This window comes from Daphnia magna, linkage group LG8 (genome assembly GCF_020631705.1).
Source record: "Daphnia magna isolate NIES linkage group LG8, ASM2063170v1.1, whole genome shotgun sequence".
Taxonomy (NCBI): Eukaryota; Metazoa; Arthropoda; class Branchiopoda; order Diplostraca; family Daphniidae; genus Daphnia; species Daphnia magna.
The window spans coordinates 3,279,301-3,294,790 of NC_059189.1; the positions used below are offsets into that span (position 1 = coordinate 3,279,301).

Consider the following 15,490-nt stretch of genomic DNA (forward strand, 5'->3'; position numbering starts at 1 on the left):
TTCTTGGTTTAGTCAAAATTTTTGTTTTTGGTTTATCTAGAGTTTTTTTTTTTTTTGGCACAGTGCCGTTTCCCTGATTGTCTGCTTATATGTTTGGTTTACTGAGTTGTTACTTCCAAATAAGGGCAAGAGGCAATGTAAAAATGTTTCTTCCAGTAGTTGATGATTCTTTGTTTGTTATGTATGATGATCGATGCAATGTGTAATACCAGGAGGGAGGAATCGTCGCATTTCCTGGCCTGTTATTTTTCAAGATGTGTAGGCTGGTCCCAAGCGGTTTGCCCAACAAAACCAGAGTCATAGAGGGGGAAAAAAAACGGCCCAGGCTACCCATCTTGGAAAATATTCTACCCATATCATCCTTGGGTGGCAATTTTTCAGGGTATGCAATTTTTCTTCGGTTCAGTTCAGGGTGTGCAATCCTCCCCCAAAAAAAAAAAAAAAAAAAACCAATCGGGGTCTGTAATCGGGTTTTCACCCCGATTGCAACTAATCGATTCATGCAAGGCTATAATCGATCGAGTTGTACGCCCAGATTGCCTTAATTACTACCCTGATCATGCCGCATCCTTCTCGCCTAGCACGATTTCTACCCTGAAACTGTTAAAGCCACCATTTTTTAAAACAGCGCTGGTCTTCAGTGACAACCCCTGATATTTGCCGTGCACCGGTTGACGAAGTAGTCTACCGATTGTCCCCCGAAAGAATTTTTTCGGGCGGGGTGGGTTCTATGGTTTGATTTTAGGGCCAATCGGGGCTGATCGCTTTTGGCAATTTTGGATTGTTTCTAGTATTTACTTTTTCTGGCAACACTGTCGAATGGAAGTAAGCTTGGGTTGGGTTGAAGTTTTGAATGTTTAGAAAGTGTGTTGTGTGGCTATCCCAACGGAAACCAAACAGCAAAAATGACCGTCCTCGAATTCGTAATACCAGAAAATAAAGAAGATTTACGTCAAGTTTCAATTTCTGGACAGTATGTTGTTGAACAAGAGTACTCAAAACATGAGCTTCCGGGAAAATTACGAGGTAGTGCATTGTGAGATAGTTTAAAAAAAAAATAAATTGAAGTTAATTCAAAAATAATTTTTTTGCAGATGCCTATGTTTCCTTTTCTCGAGAAGGGACGACTTACATCTTGACCCATTTCGATACTTTGTTTAGCTCGCTGATAAAATTTGATCAGCTAGCTCTTAGCCAACAAAATGATGCATGGAAAGTAGTTTCTCAGTCCATCACACAATTGATTTCAGACATAAAAAAATACCTGAATAACAGCAATAGCAATCCAGATTCTTGCCATGAGCTTGTAACAATTACAAAAATGATTGTTTATTTGCTTTGTGCCTTTCTTCAAAACTACGAAACAAGAAGCTTAATTGTTCCTGGCTCTGACGCAAAATCTAGCCGCAAGAAGAAGAAGCAAGTTGATGATGGTTTTGACCTAGAATCTGAGAGAAACTTTGCACTTGTTAGTCTTGATCATCTTATACAGATGCCCATTCATAAGTTGTGGTCACCACCAGTGGTTGAGCAAGAATTTGTTAATCTTGTTGCAAACCTCTGCTATAAAGTTCTTGAAAACCCTGTTATTAGCCATGTCAGGATGAAAGGAACAGTAGAGGCAGTTTTCAGAGTAACTATAAAAAATACATTTTCTAATATGAATATAATAATATAGAAAAATTATAATCTAGGTTGTTGGTGCTTTGGTGAAACGCTACAACCATGGATTGAGTTGCACTCTTAGAATGATACAGCTACTACAGCACTTTGAACATGTTGCCCCAGCTTGTGTTCATGGAATCACAACAATGATCGAACTTTTTAACTGCGGTTCAATGGTTGTCGACTTGGTGCGTGAAATCGGACAAGTAGACCCCCATGATCTTGCCCGTGACACATCGAGCTCAAGAAATTACGCCGCGTTTCTGTCGGAATTGGCCGAAAAAATTCCATCCTCTTTTATTCCGTGTATCAGCCTTTTGAGCGTTCATCTAGATGAGGAGTCTTTCACAATGCGCAACAGTGTTCTTTCTATATTTGCCGAGATTGTCTTACAGGTATGCATTTTTGCTCCGCATTTAATGCCCTTTCTTAACTCGATTGATCTTTTTCATCCCTAGGAGCTCAGTGGAGAAGATTTAGACGATAGAAAGCGGGAGCTGCGAGATCAGCTACTTGAACCTCTACTGGAACACTTGCATGATGTTCATTCTTTCGTCAGAAGTAAAACACTTCAGCTTTGGCATAAACTGAGCCTGAAGCAGGCGATACCATTAAGCTTACAACACAAAGTCTTAAGCATGACCACTGGTCGGCTGAACGATAAAACTGGTACCGTGCGGAAAAATGCCGTTCAGCTACTGATAGTTCTGATGCAAGGTAACCCCTATGGTGAGCGCTTACCATTAGCGGAACTCACAGCAAAGAAAGAATCCGAGGAGGCCAAGCTCAAAGAGATGCTACAGGGTCGAGAAAACCAGCCCCAAAAAATTCAAATTGATCCAAGCAAGTGTGGACCCACGAAGACAGAGCTATGGAATGCAATGGAACCGGAAATCCTAGTAGCTATTCATGAGGTACTCAATGAGGAAATAGAATCCTTGTCAATGTCGGAGCTAACAGAAGATCAAGTAATTGACTTATTGAACACATGCAACTACAAAAAAATTGCTAGAGCGTTCATCACCGATGACGGCGAAGATCAAGACGATCCTACTGAAATATTGGAGAAAATCAAAATGATATTTGTTGGCGAAGAAGATGAGGCAGGTGACAAAGAGGCAATGGAGCGTCTTGTTCATGAAGCAGCTGAACAAGAAGCCCAACAAAAACCAGAAGAGGAGGAGAGCAAAGAAATTAGCCAGCAGCGAATGCTTGTACTTTATTTAAGGGACTCACATGCCTTTGCTAGTTCAGTTTATGCAGCCATCCCAATGGTCTGCCAGCTTCTTTGTTCCAAACAGACCAGCGACATCCTTGAGGCGATCAACTTTTTCGTTACGGCATTCGAGTTCGATGTTCTAGACGCTATGCAGGGCGTCAGGCGCATGTTGAGCCTCATCTGGTCTTCTGAAGACGACGTAAAAAAAGCTGTCGTGGAAGCTTACAAACGGTTATACATGAACATGGAATCAGCAGGAACCTCCAAAAGGCGTGCTCATCAGGTGGTTTCTAATCTTAGCGCTCTGATATCAATGTCAACACAAGGTGAACTGGCGTCCTTAGAAGAATTGATCGCAGTTTGTGTGACAACGGGAGATATGCCAAAGATCTGCTTCCAGGTACTAACAAGTTTTTTCTTTTTTCAATTTTTAGTTGCTGTACTTATTATTTGATAACTTTCAGGTTATGTGGGAGAAATTTTCAATGGCTCTACCTGACACAACAGAAGAGGAGTCACGATCTGCTCTTTTGTTACTAACTATGGTGGCCACTGCTGAAGTCCAAGTGGTGACAAGCAATGTGAATGTGCTGGTGTCGGTTGGATTAGGTGAAAGAGGCACTAAAGACTTCCGCCTTGCGCATTTGACATGTGCGGCTTTGATGAAGATGGCACCGACCAAAGCATCAACGGATTGCAAGGATGAGCCAATGCGCTTTCCACCAACACATGAAATATTTCAGAGCTCTAAAAAGCTACTTGTTGAAGGCCTCACGCGTTTGGAAGACCCTTACTATTCACAATTTGCGACATCGGCCGTGTCACTCATTTACACACTTGCCGAATATCCCGATATGATCATGGGAGAGGTTCTTAAGGAGATGTGTGATATTGTTTATAAATCCAGCCGAGACCAGATCGCTAATATAGCAGAAAACGGAGAGCTGGAAGTGGCCACTACTGTTTTGACGCGCATCTTAGTGGTTGCTGGCCAGGTGGCCCTTAGGCAGTTAATCCATTTGGACGTTCATGTCTACAGTGAACTGAGGCGCAGAACACGAGTGCGAGAAGAAAAACAAGAAGAATCCAGCAAACAAAAGCGCAATCTACTTCAATCTGCTTCTCGTCGAAGACTTTCCACACGACCTCAGGCCGAACAAAATGATTCAGGAGAAGAGGATGAACTTGTTGGTGCTGTGGCTGATGATGATGAAGCTGAATACGTTCGCAAGGTGATTTTTTTCCCGTTGTAGATTTTTTTCTCAGTAATTTTTGTATTGATTTTCTTCTCAATAGATTTGCGAGACGGAAATCGTAACAGGGGGTGAAAGTTTGCTTTCCTTGCTGGCTCCGTTGGTGGTACATGTGAATTCCAATCCAGCAAAATATCCTGATCCATCACTCCGGGCAGCTGCCAGTCTTTGCCTTGCTGAGTTCATGCTCGTCTCACCGCAGTTTTGTTCACAGCACTTGCGTCTTTTATTCACCGTACTAGAAAAAAGTCCAGAAGAAGTAATCCGCTCCAACTTGGTCATCGCAATGGGTGACCTTAACTTTCGCTTTCCGAACTTGATCGAGCCATGGACACCTAATTTGTACAGTAGACTACGCGACGATTCGCCTGTAGTCAAGAGAACCACGCTGAATGTCCTTACTCATTTAATTTTGAACGACATGGTTAAGGTTAAAGGTCAGATCTCAGATATTGCTCTTTGCATGATCGATGCCGATCCGAGAATTTCAGGGATGTCTCGTAATGTTCTTCAGCGAATTTGCTCGCAAAGGAAACGCTTTGTACAACGTTATGCCAGATATTATTTCACGACTTTGCGATCCCGAGGCTGGCGTTGCAGAAGAAGATTTCCGCGTCGTGTTAAAGGGGATTATGGTTCTGATCCAGAAAGATAAACAAAACGAATCACTCGTTGAAAAAATCATTTTACGATTGGGAGCTTCGCGAACTGAGCGTCAATCTAGAGACCTGATCTTCTGCCTCTCGTTGCTCACTTTCAACGAGCGCTCTCTTCGCCGGGTTCTCGAACATTGGAATTGTATTTCCGACAAGATCCATGAGGAGGGTGTTATTGATACTTTAAATTCCATTTTAGCTGCTACGAAGAAAGCGTTTGCTAAACAGGTATAATGAAGGAGATCAACTAATGCAACTCTTTTATTCTCATCTTTTTTTGTCTTGTTTTATGATATATAGGAAATTCGTGGGTTGATAGAAGAAATAGAGGCCAAAATCCAGGAAACTGTTGACACTGCCACAGATGAACAACAGGTTATTCGCAAAGCTCAGGCTTCGCAGGCTGTGAAAGCTTCCTCCAAGGGCAAACGTAATGGATTTGATTGTTTAAAAAATTTTATTTGGGGCCAGTTTATGATTTTATTGTCTTGTTTTTGCAGCAAAACAAAAGAAATCAGTAAAGAATTCGTCGGAAAGCGATGAAGCTTCGATTGAAGAAGACGATCCAGAAATGCTAGGCCACCCTGCTCTTATGGAAAAAGCCACGCAGCATAACCGATCTCCGCGTAGAAAGCCAGCTCGACAACACGTACAAAGTAGTCGCAAAAGAATCGCAATTCCACAAAGCTCGTCATCAAATGATGAATTAAATCCTGAAGAAGAAGAAGAAGAAGCAGAAGAAGAAGCAGAAGCAGAGCCAGTCTTGAAGTTGCCAAAGGAGACGCGATCGTCTCGAGCGATGCAACGTCGAGCTAAGGCGAATTGTGGTAGCGAAGAGGATGATTTTATAAAACCATCATCACGTGCTAATGGTGAGTTATATTTAAGTTTTCTAAAGTATTGTAAAAAATTAATGGTATCTCTTTAAAGGAGGAAAAGCCAATCAAATAAAGAAGGTGCCAGAGAAAACGAAATCTTCCCGGTCACGAAGATAACCTAAAGACTGCTGTGCTTTAACATATTCCGAAAGGATTTTCTCGTTGGTGAGGCAATTTTATTTTTATTTTTCTATTTTTTTTTTCTATTTTATTTCATACCTTATTAAATGCTTGTTTTATTTCATATAATTTTGTTTTGTAACTGAAGCTGACTTAGATGTTTGTTTATAAGTATTTCTGAAATACGATTCTGATCGTTAAGTAATCCAGCATTTTGCTAGTGGCTAGATGAGGTTTCCTTTGGCGACCATTTTTGCAAAAGGAGCGGTAGGAAATAAACTGAAATCCGAACACGTTTCAAAACTGTTTAAAGTGGTATACAAGTTATTTTGAAATCAAATTTGAAAAGCGTTTTCTAGGGGTACATTCAACAATTTTGATGCTGGAAATCGATTCTGGTTTTCTTGTAAAAATGGAAACAACTTTTGATGAGCTCTCAGATGACATACTTATTCATCTTTTTCAGTTTTTGGGCGGGAAAGATTGCATGACTTTTTCTCTCTCAGGTGTCTCTAATAGATTTTCCTTTCTGTACGGAGGCAGACGGTAATACTTACAGCTCTAATGTATCTCTAAAATCTAAATGTTTTTTTGGCTGCTGCAGAACAGTGTCAGTCTACCAGTGTTATTCTGTGACTGAAGAGTTATTCTGTTCATACATCAAGAATTGGGTTTGTCCAGAAATAGTCACATGTTTAGATGTCAGCCACTGTTACTGGCTACCACGGGATTCCCTGTATGATGTTGTCTTATCAATGAAGCACCTGAATTCCCTACATGTCGAAGATACCAAACTGAACTTATCAGATCTTTCAATTATATTCAAGATGTGTAAACAAATAGCAAGTATTGGAATCAGCGTGACAGAGAATGACTTGAAAGCTTTTCAAATGATACGAAGAAATGGAACATTGTCTAGTGCATTGCCATCACTGTCTGATGGTTTTGCAAAACTGACTGATGTGAAAATTCTAGCATTCAACAGTGCTTATTATATAGACTCCTGGTGCATAATTTTGCAATTATTAAGGTAATATACAGTTGCAATTTTTATTTGAATAATAATTTGTGTAATCCTTTTTATTGTTATTACAGTTGCTGCAAGATATGTGTGGATCTACATGTGGAAATTGATTATAGTGAAGAGTATTTCAAGTATGGCCCATTTGGGAAAAACGACTATGACGAATATTTCGTCAACCATGTACGTGACGAATTTTTCCCCCATTTGGGCTGGATGGCTTCGTTAAAAAAATTGGTTATTTTGAAGAGTGGTGGCGTTATTTCGTACGATGACGAATGTGTCAAGGGACTAGTTAATTGGATATTTTCCCAATATAATATGAACTCCATAGAACGTGTTTGGATAAAGGAAGAAATCCAAATCCTCTCTGATGCCATTGCTTCGAACAATCGATTAAAATCAATCTTTTGCGGTTCTTTACCGGATTTCTACTGGAGTAACCAGCGATCTGCGCATTTAGAGCACATTGGTGGCATTGGGTTAGGCCATTGGATCACGCCTGACACTTCATCACACCTTCGTTACATTCATGGCTATTGCGTAAATTCCAAGGTATAATTTTATTTTTTCATCCTTCCTCTGGGATTACGTAATTGTCTTCTCTTTTAACTTATAGGGTGTCGATGAGTTGTGCCGAAACCATCCTAAATTGGAACACTTGCTTTTGAATGATAACAATGGTTATCCATTTTTCATTAAAGGTGACTGGAAATTGCCATATTTAAAAACGCTGGTTTACACGTGTAGTTTTCCTAATGCAGGTATGTCATATACTAATGCCATACACCGTCTGTTGAATTCATACTTTTCTAATTTTATAGAAATACTGGAATATTTTATAAATGCTACTCCGAATTTGGATGCGCTACATATTGGCTATTCAAATCGTTCGGCTTCGAGTCCTTATACAACAGTGAACCATGAATCTCCATCTGCTGGTATGACAGCGGGATTTTTGAAAGTGATATGTTGTCCTCGGTTAACTACATTGAGTTTAAATGCTTTTGAATTGTTTGATGGCGAGTTCTTTGAAACGGTAAATCCATCTTGCCCCACTCAAAAGTACCTATTTATCAATCTAAACTAATGGTGCCAAATTTGCAGGTTTTCAAGGGCTGTCCACAATTAAAAAGCCTCCACATTTGTGGTGGCCTTACCAATGTCAGATGTTTCGAAAATTTTGGGCGCTTCATATCTTTGGCTAGAAGTCTACGAGACCTTAGGTGGGCCCGTTTTTCCTCATATTTCATAAATGAAAGATTTTTTACCATTTCTTCGTTTTTTAGATTGCAATACGTCAACGAATATGATGAACTAATGTCGGATCAATCCCTGAACATTCTCAATACTCTCCTTGAGTCCAATCGATTGGAAAGACTAGTTCTCTACGAGGAAGATGGTCCAAATACGCCATGGGACGATAAGATGCTTCAAAACGCTCTGCTCGATTTTGTCAGAAGGATGCCTCGTCTGATAGCCTTTTGCTTTATCACTGCGTCAGACATTCAACCGACAACCTTAGGCGAACTTAAACAGAAATTTGATGAACTCGTTCTTCCAATTCGGCCGGCATTTTGGTATCATGTTGGTCAAACACTTCCCAGATCAACGGACCCTACAGTTCCACGAATCCATTACAACCAGATCGTCTCTCCTATCAGCCCTTCCGAAATCGCTCCCGATTTTTGATCGTATACTTCAAATGTATTTATGATTAATCTTTCATTGGGTGAATGTTGCAGATCATTTGACTAAGAAAAATGCAACCTCAAACAAAAGTGAGATTGAAAGAGCCCAGTTCCATTAGAGAAAGACGGGCAGAATCGAAATCGGCCAGGCCTGTCGTTTGGAGCCCAGTAAGAGAAGTGCGCTCCACCTTGTCGAGATCCAGTCCGATGAAAGATGTCCCTGGATAGAAGACCCGGTCCTCCGGATCAACCGCGCCGCACAAAGCTAAATCATTTGTTAGGGAGCAATCGATGGCCCGATTGTGAAGAGTTAGTAACGCCGAGTTCGATGGTAGTTCGGCTTCCGCCAATCCGGGTTCTGAAAGCGTCCGTAGACCGACCAAATGGATATTGCAAGGCAAGGGCTGATTTAGGAATAACACACGCGACCTCGTGATAAAATCGGCCTGTTCCGCTTCGTCGATATCAACAATAAAGGCTGCAGCTGGATACATCAATCTTGTCGAAGCGAATGCAGCCGGAAGACTTAATTTGTTCACCTCGTCGCCATTGCCTTTTCTATCCTCCAGCATTAGCACAAAGGGTGTTACTGTTGGAAGGTTATCCGTCATTCCTTCTCCCATTCCTCTCCCGTCATCGTGGATGGTTCGCCGGTCCAACATGAATTCCATCCACCCTTTTTCAAGAGAGGTAAAGCCTTTAGCGCTGTTGACCAGCACGTTCAACCGCTGCTTTTCGTCTTGAATGAATGCGGCGCTAGTGATCGGATAGTAATTGGCCTCCACGCCCAGTGCACTGTGACGAACTCGCCGGGCGAAGGCGAAACCGTTTTGATCAGTAAAGAATTCCGCCGTGCCATTAACGGGGTCAACGTTTTGCAGTCCTGTTTTGAACCGGATGAAAAATTCGTGCTCTCTAAAGTTGGGTGCTGGTCCCATATCCAATGTCGTTTCCATCCAGATGAGATCCTCCAATTTTTTGTGGAAAATGATGGTCGAGTGGACAAGTAGCTGGCTGTAAACCACGGATACTTCTGACATGACAGGTCCACTAATGATGAAAATCTGAGGCTTGCCGTTGAAACCTTTCAAGACGTCAATTTGCGGATCGATTGCATTCGCATCGGGCATGAAAAGGTAAGCACCGCTATGGAACATGCTCGATGGATATGCAGCGAATTGCATGGCACATGGAGTCAAACGATCGGTGGTCTTTGATCGGATGGATTTGAGGAAACCCGATTGGCCGTCGAAAAGCAATTTGATCTTGCGATTCTCCACTTGAATATCGACCAATTGTTCAAGCCTCTGTGATTTGAACGGCCCGTTCAATGTTGTGTTATCGAACGTGCTGTAGACGAGCGTCTTGACGTCGTTGGAGTCGGTCGGCGCGTGCACTCTTTGGATCCGGAACGCCGTAAGGGACAGCGGGGCTAAGGAGGCTATGAACACCAGCTGGAAACTTTCAGGAGCAGGTTCGAGTCGTTGATGATGTTGAAGAGTCCACACTGGGTTAACTTGATGTTTGATTTTATTTCCATCAGGATCCAGCACGCGGATGTAAGGCCAACTGGTCTTGAGCCTGACCATTTCATCCCGATGGTGAGCCTCCGAGTTGTACAGGATGACTGTCTTCTCCGTCTGGTCCGTTCCCGCCAAATCGAGCGTCGTCTTTTGGGCCAGCTTGTCGTAAGTAGGCCGGCGAAGAGCAGGCAAAAGACGGAAACGCTTCCACTCATCATCGTCGGCCGACAGGAGGATGGACGCGCTGCTCGACGCGATATTAACCGCATCTTTCAACGCCTGGAACATTTTCTGGCCATAATCCTGCATGACAGCCGTTTTACTCGTGCCGGTGATGGCATCGTGATGTTGGAAAAGGGCCAGCCATCTTCTTGCTTGAACCAACGCGCCATACTTGTGATCCATTACTCGTCTGGCCGTTGGAAATCGTAACGCGTTCTGTCTCGCTCGGTTGAGGGCCACAGTGTAGAGAATCTCCGCTCCTCTGAGTCGATCTTCCAGTTCACGAGCCAACATCTATCATTCGGGTAAGACGAATAGGTTTAAAATTTATGCATCTTTCATTCCCTTTTCTTTTTTTGCGTCGAAAATGTGTGTTTATTTAAATATTTTTTTGCTTGTGTCTTTACTTTGTAATAAGGTCGCGATGTGAAATAACCGGTCCAGTAAGCGGGCCGTCCTTCACTGAAAATGTCGGCGTATGGAAAGAAATCGCCTTTGACAGTTGGGAAATTGTCCACTCGACCTCGGATCGCTTCAAAGTAATCGGTGAGTGTTCCAAAGCCGATCTCTGTTTTGTAGACGTCCTTTCTGGCATTAATGTAGTTGAAGAGGTTTTGATAATTGGTGTACTGCTGGTCCCACTCGATGTCGTGATCATAGCGGAAGTCGTCACCCACTAATGCCAGTACGATATTGTGCCGGGTGAGCGAGCCCGTTTTGGCGTACTGCTCTAGCAGCACCTCGGCTTTGCTTTGGATGTTTGTTCGCGTGATGGTCGCCGAGTTCATTGTAAATTCTAAATAACAAGACAACAAACAAAACAAAACAAAAGGGAAGGGGGAACAATAAGTTATCGTCGTAAATGTATACGTGCAAACGGGCAATGTCGTGACTTAAGAAATGCGTGAATCGGAACGAACAGACAGGAAAGCCGGTTATCAAGTGTTCGCAATCAAATTCATCAACAACGAAAGAGAACAAAAAATAGATAAATAACGTTGGGGCGTAGGGAATGAAAGAAGGACGTAAAAGAGCACACAGTCCGGCTCCACACAGCCAGTGCTATTCATTGAACGATAGCCCGTTTGCCGTTTCAGTCACGCACCACCCTGTTCTTGCCGACTTGAGGGGCCATGCAATCGATTAGGATAAATCTTGTGTCGTTATCCTTGTCTATGAGGAAGTGAAGGCAACTCGGTATGACTCGAGTTGTTGTTTTTTTTTTCTTTCTTTTCTTTCCTTTTTTTTCGAGAATTCGAGTTCAACGACTTTTTCAAAGAAAGAGGAGGAAGAAAAGAACATAACTCTCAACTGTTGCCTGAATTCGTGATGTTGTGCAGTTGACAAGACCCGTCAACGGACATTGTCAACGTCAAGTTTTTCCTTCAAATATTTTTCGAACTGAAAGGTCAAATTCCTTGTTTCAATTGATGAAGCCTTTTGATCTTTTCGTGGCGCAGAGCGCATTATTTGCTACTCTGCTCGCTCTAAATGACTCAATTGAGTTCCTCACTTTTCAAAGACGTCAAAGGACGTTTTCGTATTGCCGAGTTCAACCAAGGATTACGGTTCACGGTTCGTTTCCCTTCGTTTCTTGTCAACTGACTGCCAAAGAATTATGACTTTGTCAAAGCGATAGACGTACCGTTGTATTCACCGCGGACGTTGCGGAAATCGTATCCCAGGCACGTTTTCGGGTTGGGTCCGCAAGAATGTTTTGTCGTGTAGATGTCGTAAGGGAAGTTGTGACACAACACCGAGTCTCGACCTGGAGTCTCCCACGGCAATTTCCAATAGAAATCGCTCACTTGTCGGTCAGCCATCCAGCGCTTCCATCCTTTTTTTATTTTTTATTTTGTGTGTGTGTGTGTGTTAAAAACGAAAATGTAATCAGAAAGTCGTTTGAGGTTCTCGATTCCTTTTTTTAAAACTTGAATTACCGTAGTGGATACGTTGCACGACTGTGTTTTGTAGTCCTGCTGCGTGAAGGAGGTAAGGTGCTACCGGGCCGTGACCGAAAGGATCGACTGTCCAAGCCGACTTGGGAGACACGCCCAAACGGGATTTGAGCCACTGATGGCCTGCACGTGTACAAAAAGCATTTGAGAAAGGGGGGGAAAAAAAAAAACAAGTTTAATTGACCTTCATCGTTTTTTGTTAACCCCCATTTTTGGGGTTTGTGTTTTCATCGACTGTGCGCAAAACGAATTTCTTGTTTTGCCATTACCTTCTATCATTTGATCCAGCATGCTGTAAAGGTGAGGAGTGGCTTCGTCCACCATAACCCAAGTGCCTGATGTGAATTCAAGTCGTCCCTCCTCCACCAACTTTTGAATCTGACGTTTTTTCGCTGGCAACGCACTGGGAATTAATTCGCACATAATCAGTCCATTGGATCGCTCCAACAACAAAGCAAATTTTTTTTAGACCGGATATCTTTCTTTTTTTTTTTTTTCGTTTTCTAAAAATTTTTGCATACCTTTCCCACCAAAGGGCAAAGAACGCTATTTCTGTCCAGATGAATGTCATGTTTTTGTGCTGCGTCAATTTCGTCACCATGTTGTCCAAAATGGAGTGCGTCGACTGCGCGTAATAGTTTTCAAAAGTTTTCAACCAACCCGGGTCGACGTGCGAATGTGGCAACACGACAACCTAGAGATTTTTTTTTCAGAAAATAGAAATGTTGATGGATCGATATTCCATTAGAAAATTCTTGAATCGCTCGACAATGGGTGTAGATGGCGGGGGGGAGAACTCGACTCTAATTGGATGACGAGGGTTTATAAAATTCGATGACAAGCGGTCCTTTCTACCGAGCAAATAACGAGTTTTAATTTATGTTGTTGTTGTTGTTGTTGCCGTCGTCACTTTTGACGTGCCATGAATACCCCCGTCTGTCGTGATAAAGAGTCGAGTTAAGTGGAACACATGAAAATGAGTGAGGAAAAACAAAAAAGAGGAGCAAACGGAACGAGAAATGATGGATTATATCAAAACCCAAAAAAGAAAGAGCGGAGAAAAACACTTGGTGATTAACAGAACCTTGAGAGGAGGTCGAGTCTTATCCTTCCTGTAGTCGTTGTAGCGCTTTTCTAGCGACGAGTCCCAAAAGTCCCTCCTGCGCATGTATTCCGGCTTCCAGTTGAGAATACAAAGGAGAACAACAACAAGGGCGAACGAGAAAAAGAAATAAATCATCTTGATTTTCAAACAGTGGCGCGGATGTCGAATATTTGAAGAAACGGACTTGAAAAAAAAAAAAAAATCCCCGACAGCAGCCAGCGATTGATCGTCAAACGACAATCGATACCGACCTGGAAATTGAGTGTAGGGTAGACATCCATAGTGTCGATATCGGCGCGAGAGGCAGTCACGCTTCGACAGACATCCGCCCGAGACGATGAAAAGGACGACTCGTTGATGGACCTTGCGTAAGCCCGATCGGAATCTTCCCGCCAGTGCGCCGTTGCGCCATTCGGGCCGGCTTCATCGCGCTGGCGAATCTCTCTTTGGCTATTGAATTTGGCAGATGAAAGCGACGATTTGTCGACGGCGCAATTTTTGCTCGTGTTCCAGTCAATCCAATCGGTCATGAGGCCGACCACGGTGAAAGCGGCTAGCAAAAGTATAGGAGCGGCCAAAAGGCGAAGACTCGGACGGCGTGAAAGAAACCGCCTCATCCTGTCGCCACCAGACAAGTCAACAATGATAGACGAATCGGAGGACATGGGGGATCCCGAAAGCCGGTCCGTCACTCATCTCTTTCTCACTTTCTCTCCTTCAGAGTCTCAACGAATTGTGAAAGGAATCGTAGGGGAACAAAAAAAACACTTGTTTTCACACGACGCACGCACTTTACTAATTTTTCCCGTTTAATGTCCGTGAAGTGTCAGTCTGGTTTGTCCAGTCAAGTATCATATCCAGCAAAGCGTATCCTTTTTAAAAAATCAAAAATAATTTTTTTTTTTTAGCTTTGAGGTTTCTATTTTTAAAGAACAGCGAAAAGGAACGGCAATGTCGTCGGGGCCGAATCCATGCTACTACTGACGACTCGCCTCCCAGCTACCGCACACCTGACCTCAGAAACAAAATCCAGCCCCTTCAATAAACTACACTCTAAGCGACGCTCTTTTCTACCTTGTGCCGTTGTTAAATGTCCCCATCACAATAGCGGCGGCGGTATCTCCTTTTTCTTTCTATTTGGCCGCTACTTTGAGGTTTGGTTTTTTTTGTGTGGAACGTGACTCTTAAAGCCGCGCCTGGCTCTTCATCAACTATGGGTGTGGCCAATATTTGAAGTAAACAGTTTGGGAGGGGCAACGCGGGAGAGCATCTGACTTTTATTTGCCACCGCCATTATTAGGAACGCGTCTCTCTCTTTTTTTGTTTTCTCTCTCTCTCTCCGCTTTTTCCCATGTTTTTGTTTCATGACAACAAGGAACTTTGGCACTGTACGCAACAGCGCTAGTACTCGGTGTAATTTCTTGTTTCGTTGAGAGCTTTAGAAAGTTGGATGGATGCGAGTGTAGTTGGAATGGCCCTAGGGTATGTATTCCTTTCCAGCTCGTTGTTCTCTTCTGGCTTGCTCTTCCCCAGAAGCAGGAGAACTTGCTGCTTGGAAATGGACCAAGAAAGTCGAGGAAATAGTCCGACTGCACAGGTACACGAATTTCTCCAAAAAGGTATGAAAAAAAAAAAAATAGGAAAAGAAAGAAAAGAGAAACATTGAGCTGGCACAGAAAGAGATGAAGTAAAGTCACTGACGTCGAGGGGGGCAAAAACCCCAACAAACAACTTTTCTCTTTCTCGTTATCTTGCGCGAGATACAGAATATATTTAACCCCCTTCATCTTGTGTGTCTGTGTCTGTGTGTGTGGAATATGTCGGAGGAATGCCGACTTCACTCGATAGGGAACGCGTATATATAATATAAGTCGCTATCGATTGCGTCGGTTTGTTTTTTTTGTTTTTCATTTCCCTTTTCCTTATTTTTTATCTTTATGTCTGGATGAGGAGCGTTCCGGCCAGGCGGAAGGGGGGGTCCACCGGTCGTGTGTGCTTGTGCGCGCGGGGTTCTTGTTTTGTTTTTCAAATTTATTTAGCCATTTGTTTTGTGTATCTGAGCAGGCCCAGCTTTTTTTCTTTTCTTTCTTAGTTTTATTCGAGATCGTTCAACAGATTTTGGAATGTCTCCTTTTGGTGGAAAAGGCAGGGGTTTATTCTTGTCGGCCAGGTGGGGGGA

General features: G+C 42.8%; 3 protein-coding genes across 3 annotated transcripts; 2 read left to right on the top strand and 1 right to left on the bottom strand.

Moving 5' to 3' along the window:
* The first annotated feature begins 754 nt into the window (after positions 1-754).
* On the top strand, positions 755-6,088 carry LOC116928870 (condensin complex subunit 1). Its single transcript, XM_032936011.2, is given in 10 exon segments — positions 755-1,026; positions 1,095-1,633; positions 1,695-2,060; positions 2,124-3,284; positions 3,349-4,116; positions 4,181-4,639; positions 4,641-5,021; positions 5,094-5,223; positions 5,294-5,665; positions 5,724-6,088. Coding segments are annotated over 10 exon segments (4,362 nt in total). The 5' UTR covers positions 755-905; the 3' UTR covers positions 5,789-6,088.
* An 82-nt stretch (positions 6,089-6,170) lies between these two features.
* Positions 6,171-8,593, top strand: LOC116928872. The gene is given in 8 exon segments (XM_045178363.1): positions 6,171-6,337; positions 6,396-6,821; positions 6,887-7,367; positions 7,432-7,576; positions 7,637-7,851; positions 7,920-8,038; positions 8,102-8,367; positions 8,370-8,593. Coding segments are annotated over 8 exon segments (1,983 nt in total). The 3' UTR covers positions 8,534-8,593.
* Positions 8,498-14,311, bottom strand: LOC116928871 (alpha-mannosidase 2). Its single transcript, XM_032936012.2, has 8 exons — positions 13,563-14,311; positions 13,291-13,383; positions 12,728-12,900; positions 12,476-12,609; positions 12,189-12,329; positions 11,894-12,085; positions 10,656-11,044; positions 8,498-10,542 (listed from the first exon to the last, which is right to left on the bottom strand). The coding sequence occupies exons 1-8, from the start codon at positions 13,974-13,976 to the stop codon at positions 8,584-8,586; spliced, it is 3,495 nt and encodes a 1,164-aa protein (XP_032791903.2). The 5' UTR covers positions 13,977-14,311; the 3' UTR covers positions 8,498-8,583.
* Positions 14,312-15,490: the final 1,179 nt, after the last annotated feature.

Excerpts from the sequence above, each read along its gene's own strand:
- LOC116928871 (XM_032936012.2), bottom strand. The coding sequence starts at position 13,976 with ATGTCCTCCGATTCGTCTATCATTGTTGACTTGTCTGGTGGCGACAGG. Across the intron at positions 13,384-13,562 it reads ACCCTACACTCAATTTCCAG|CCGGAATACATGCGCAGGAG; the intron begins GTCGGTATCGAT and ends CTCAACTGGAAG. Across the intron at positions 10,543-10,655 it reads CATCGCGACCTTATTACAAA|ATGTTGGCTCGTGAACTGGA; the intron begins GTAAAGACACAA and ends CCCGAATGATAG.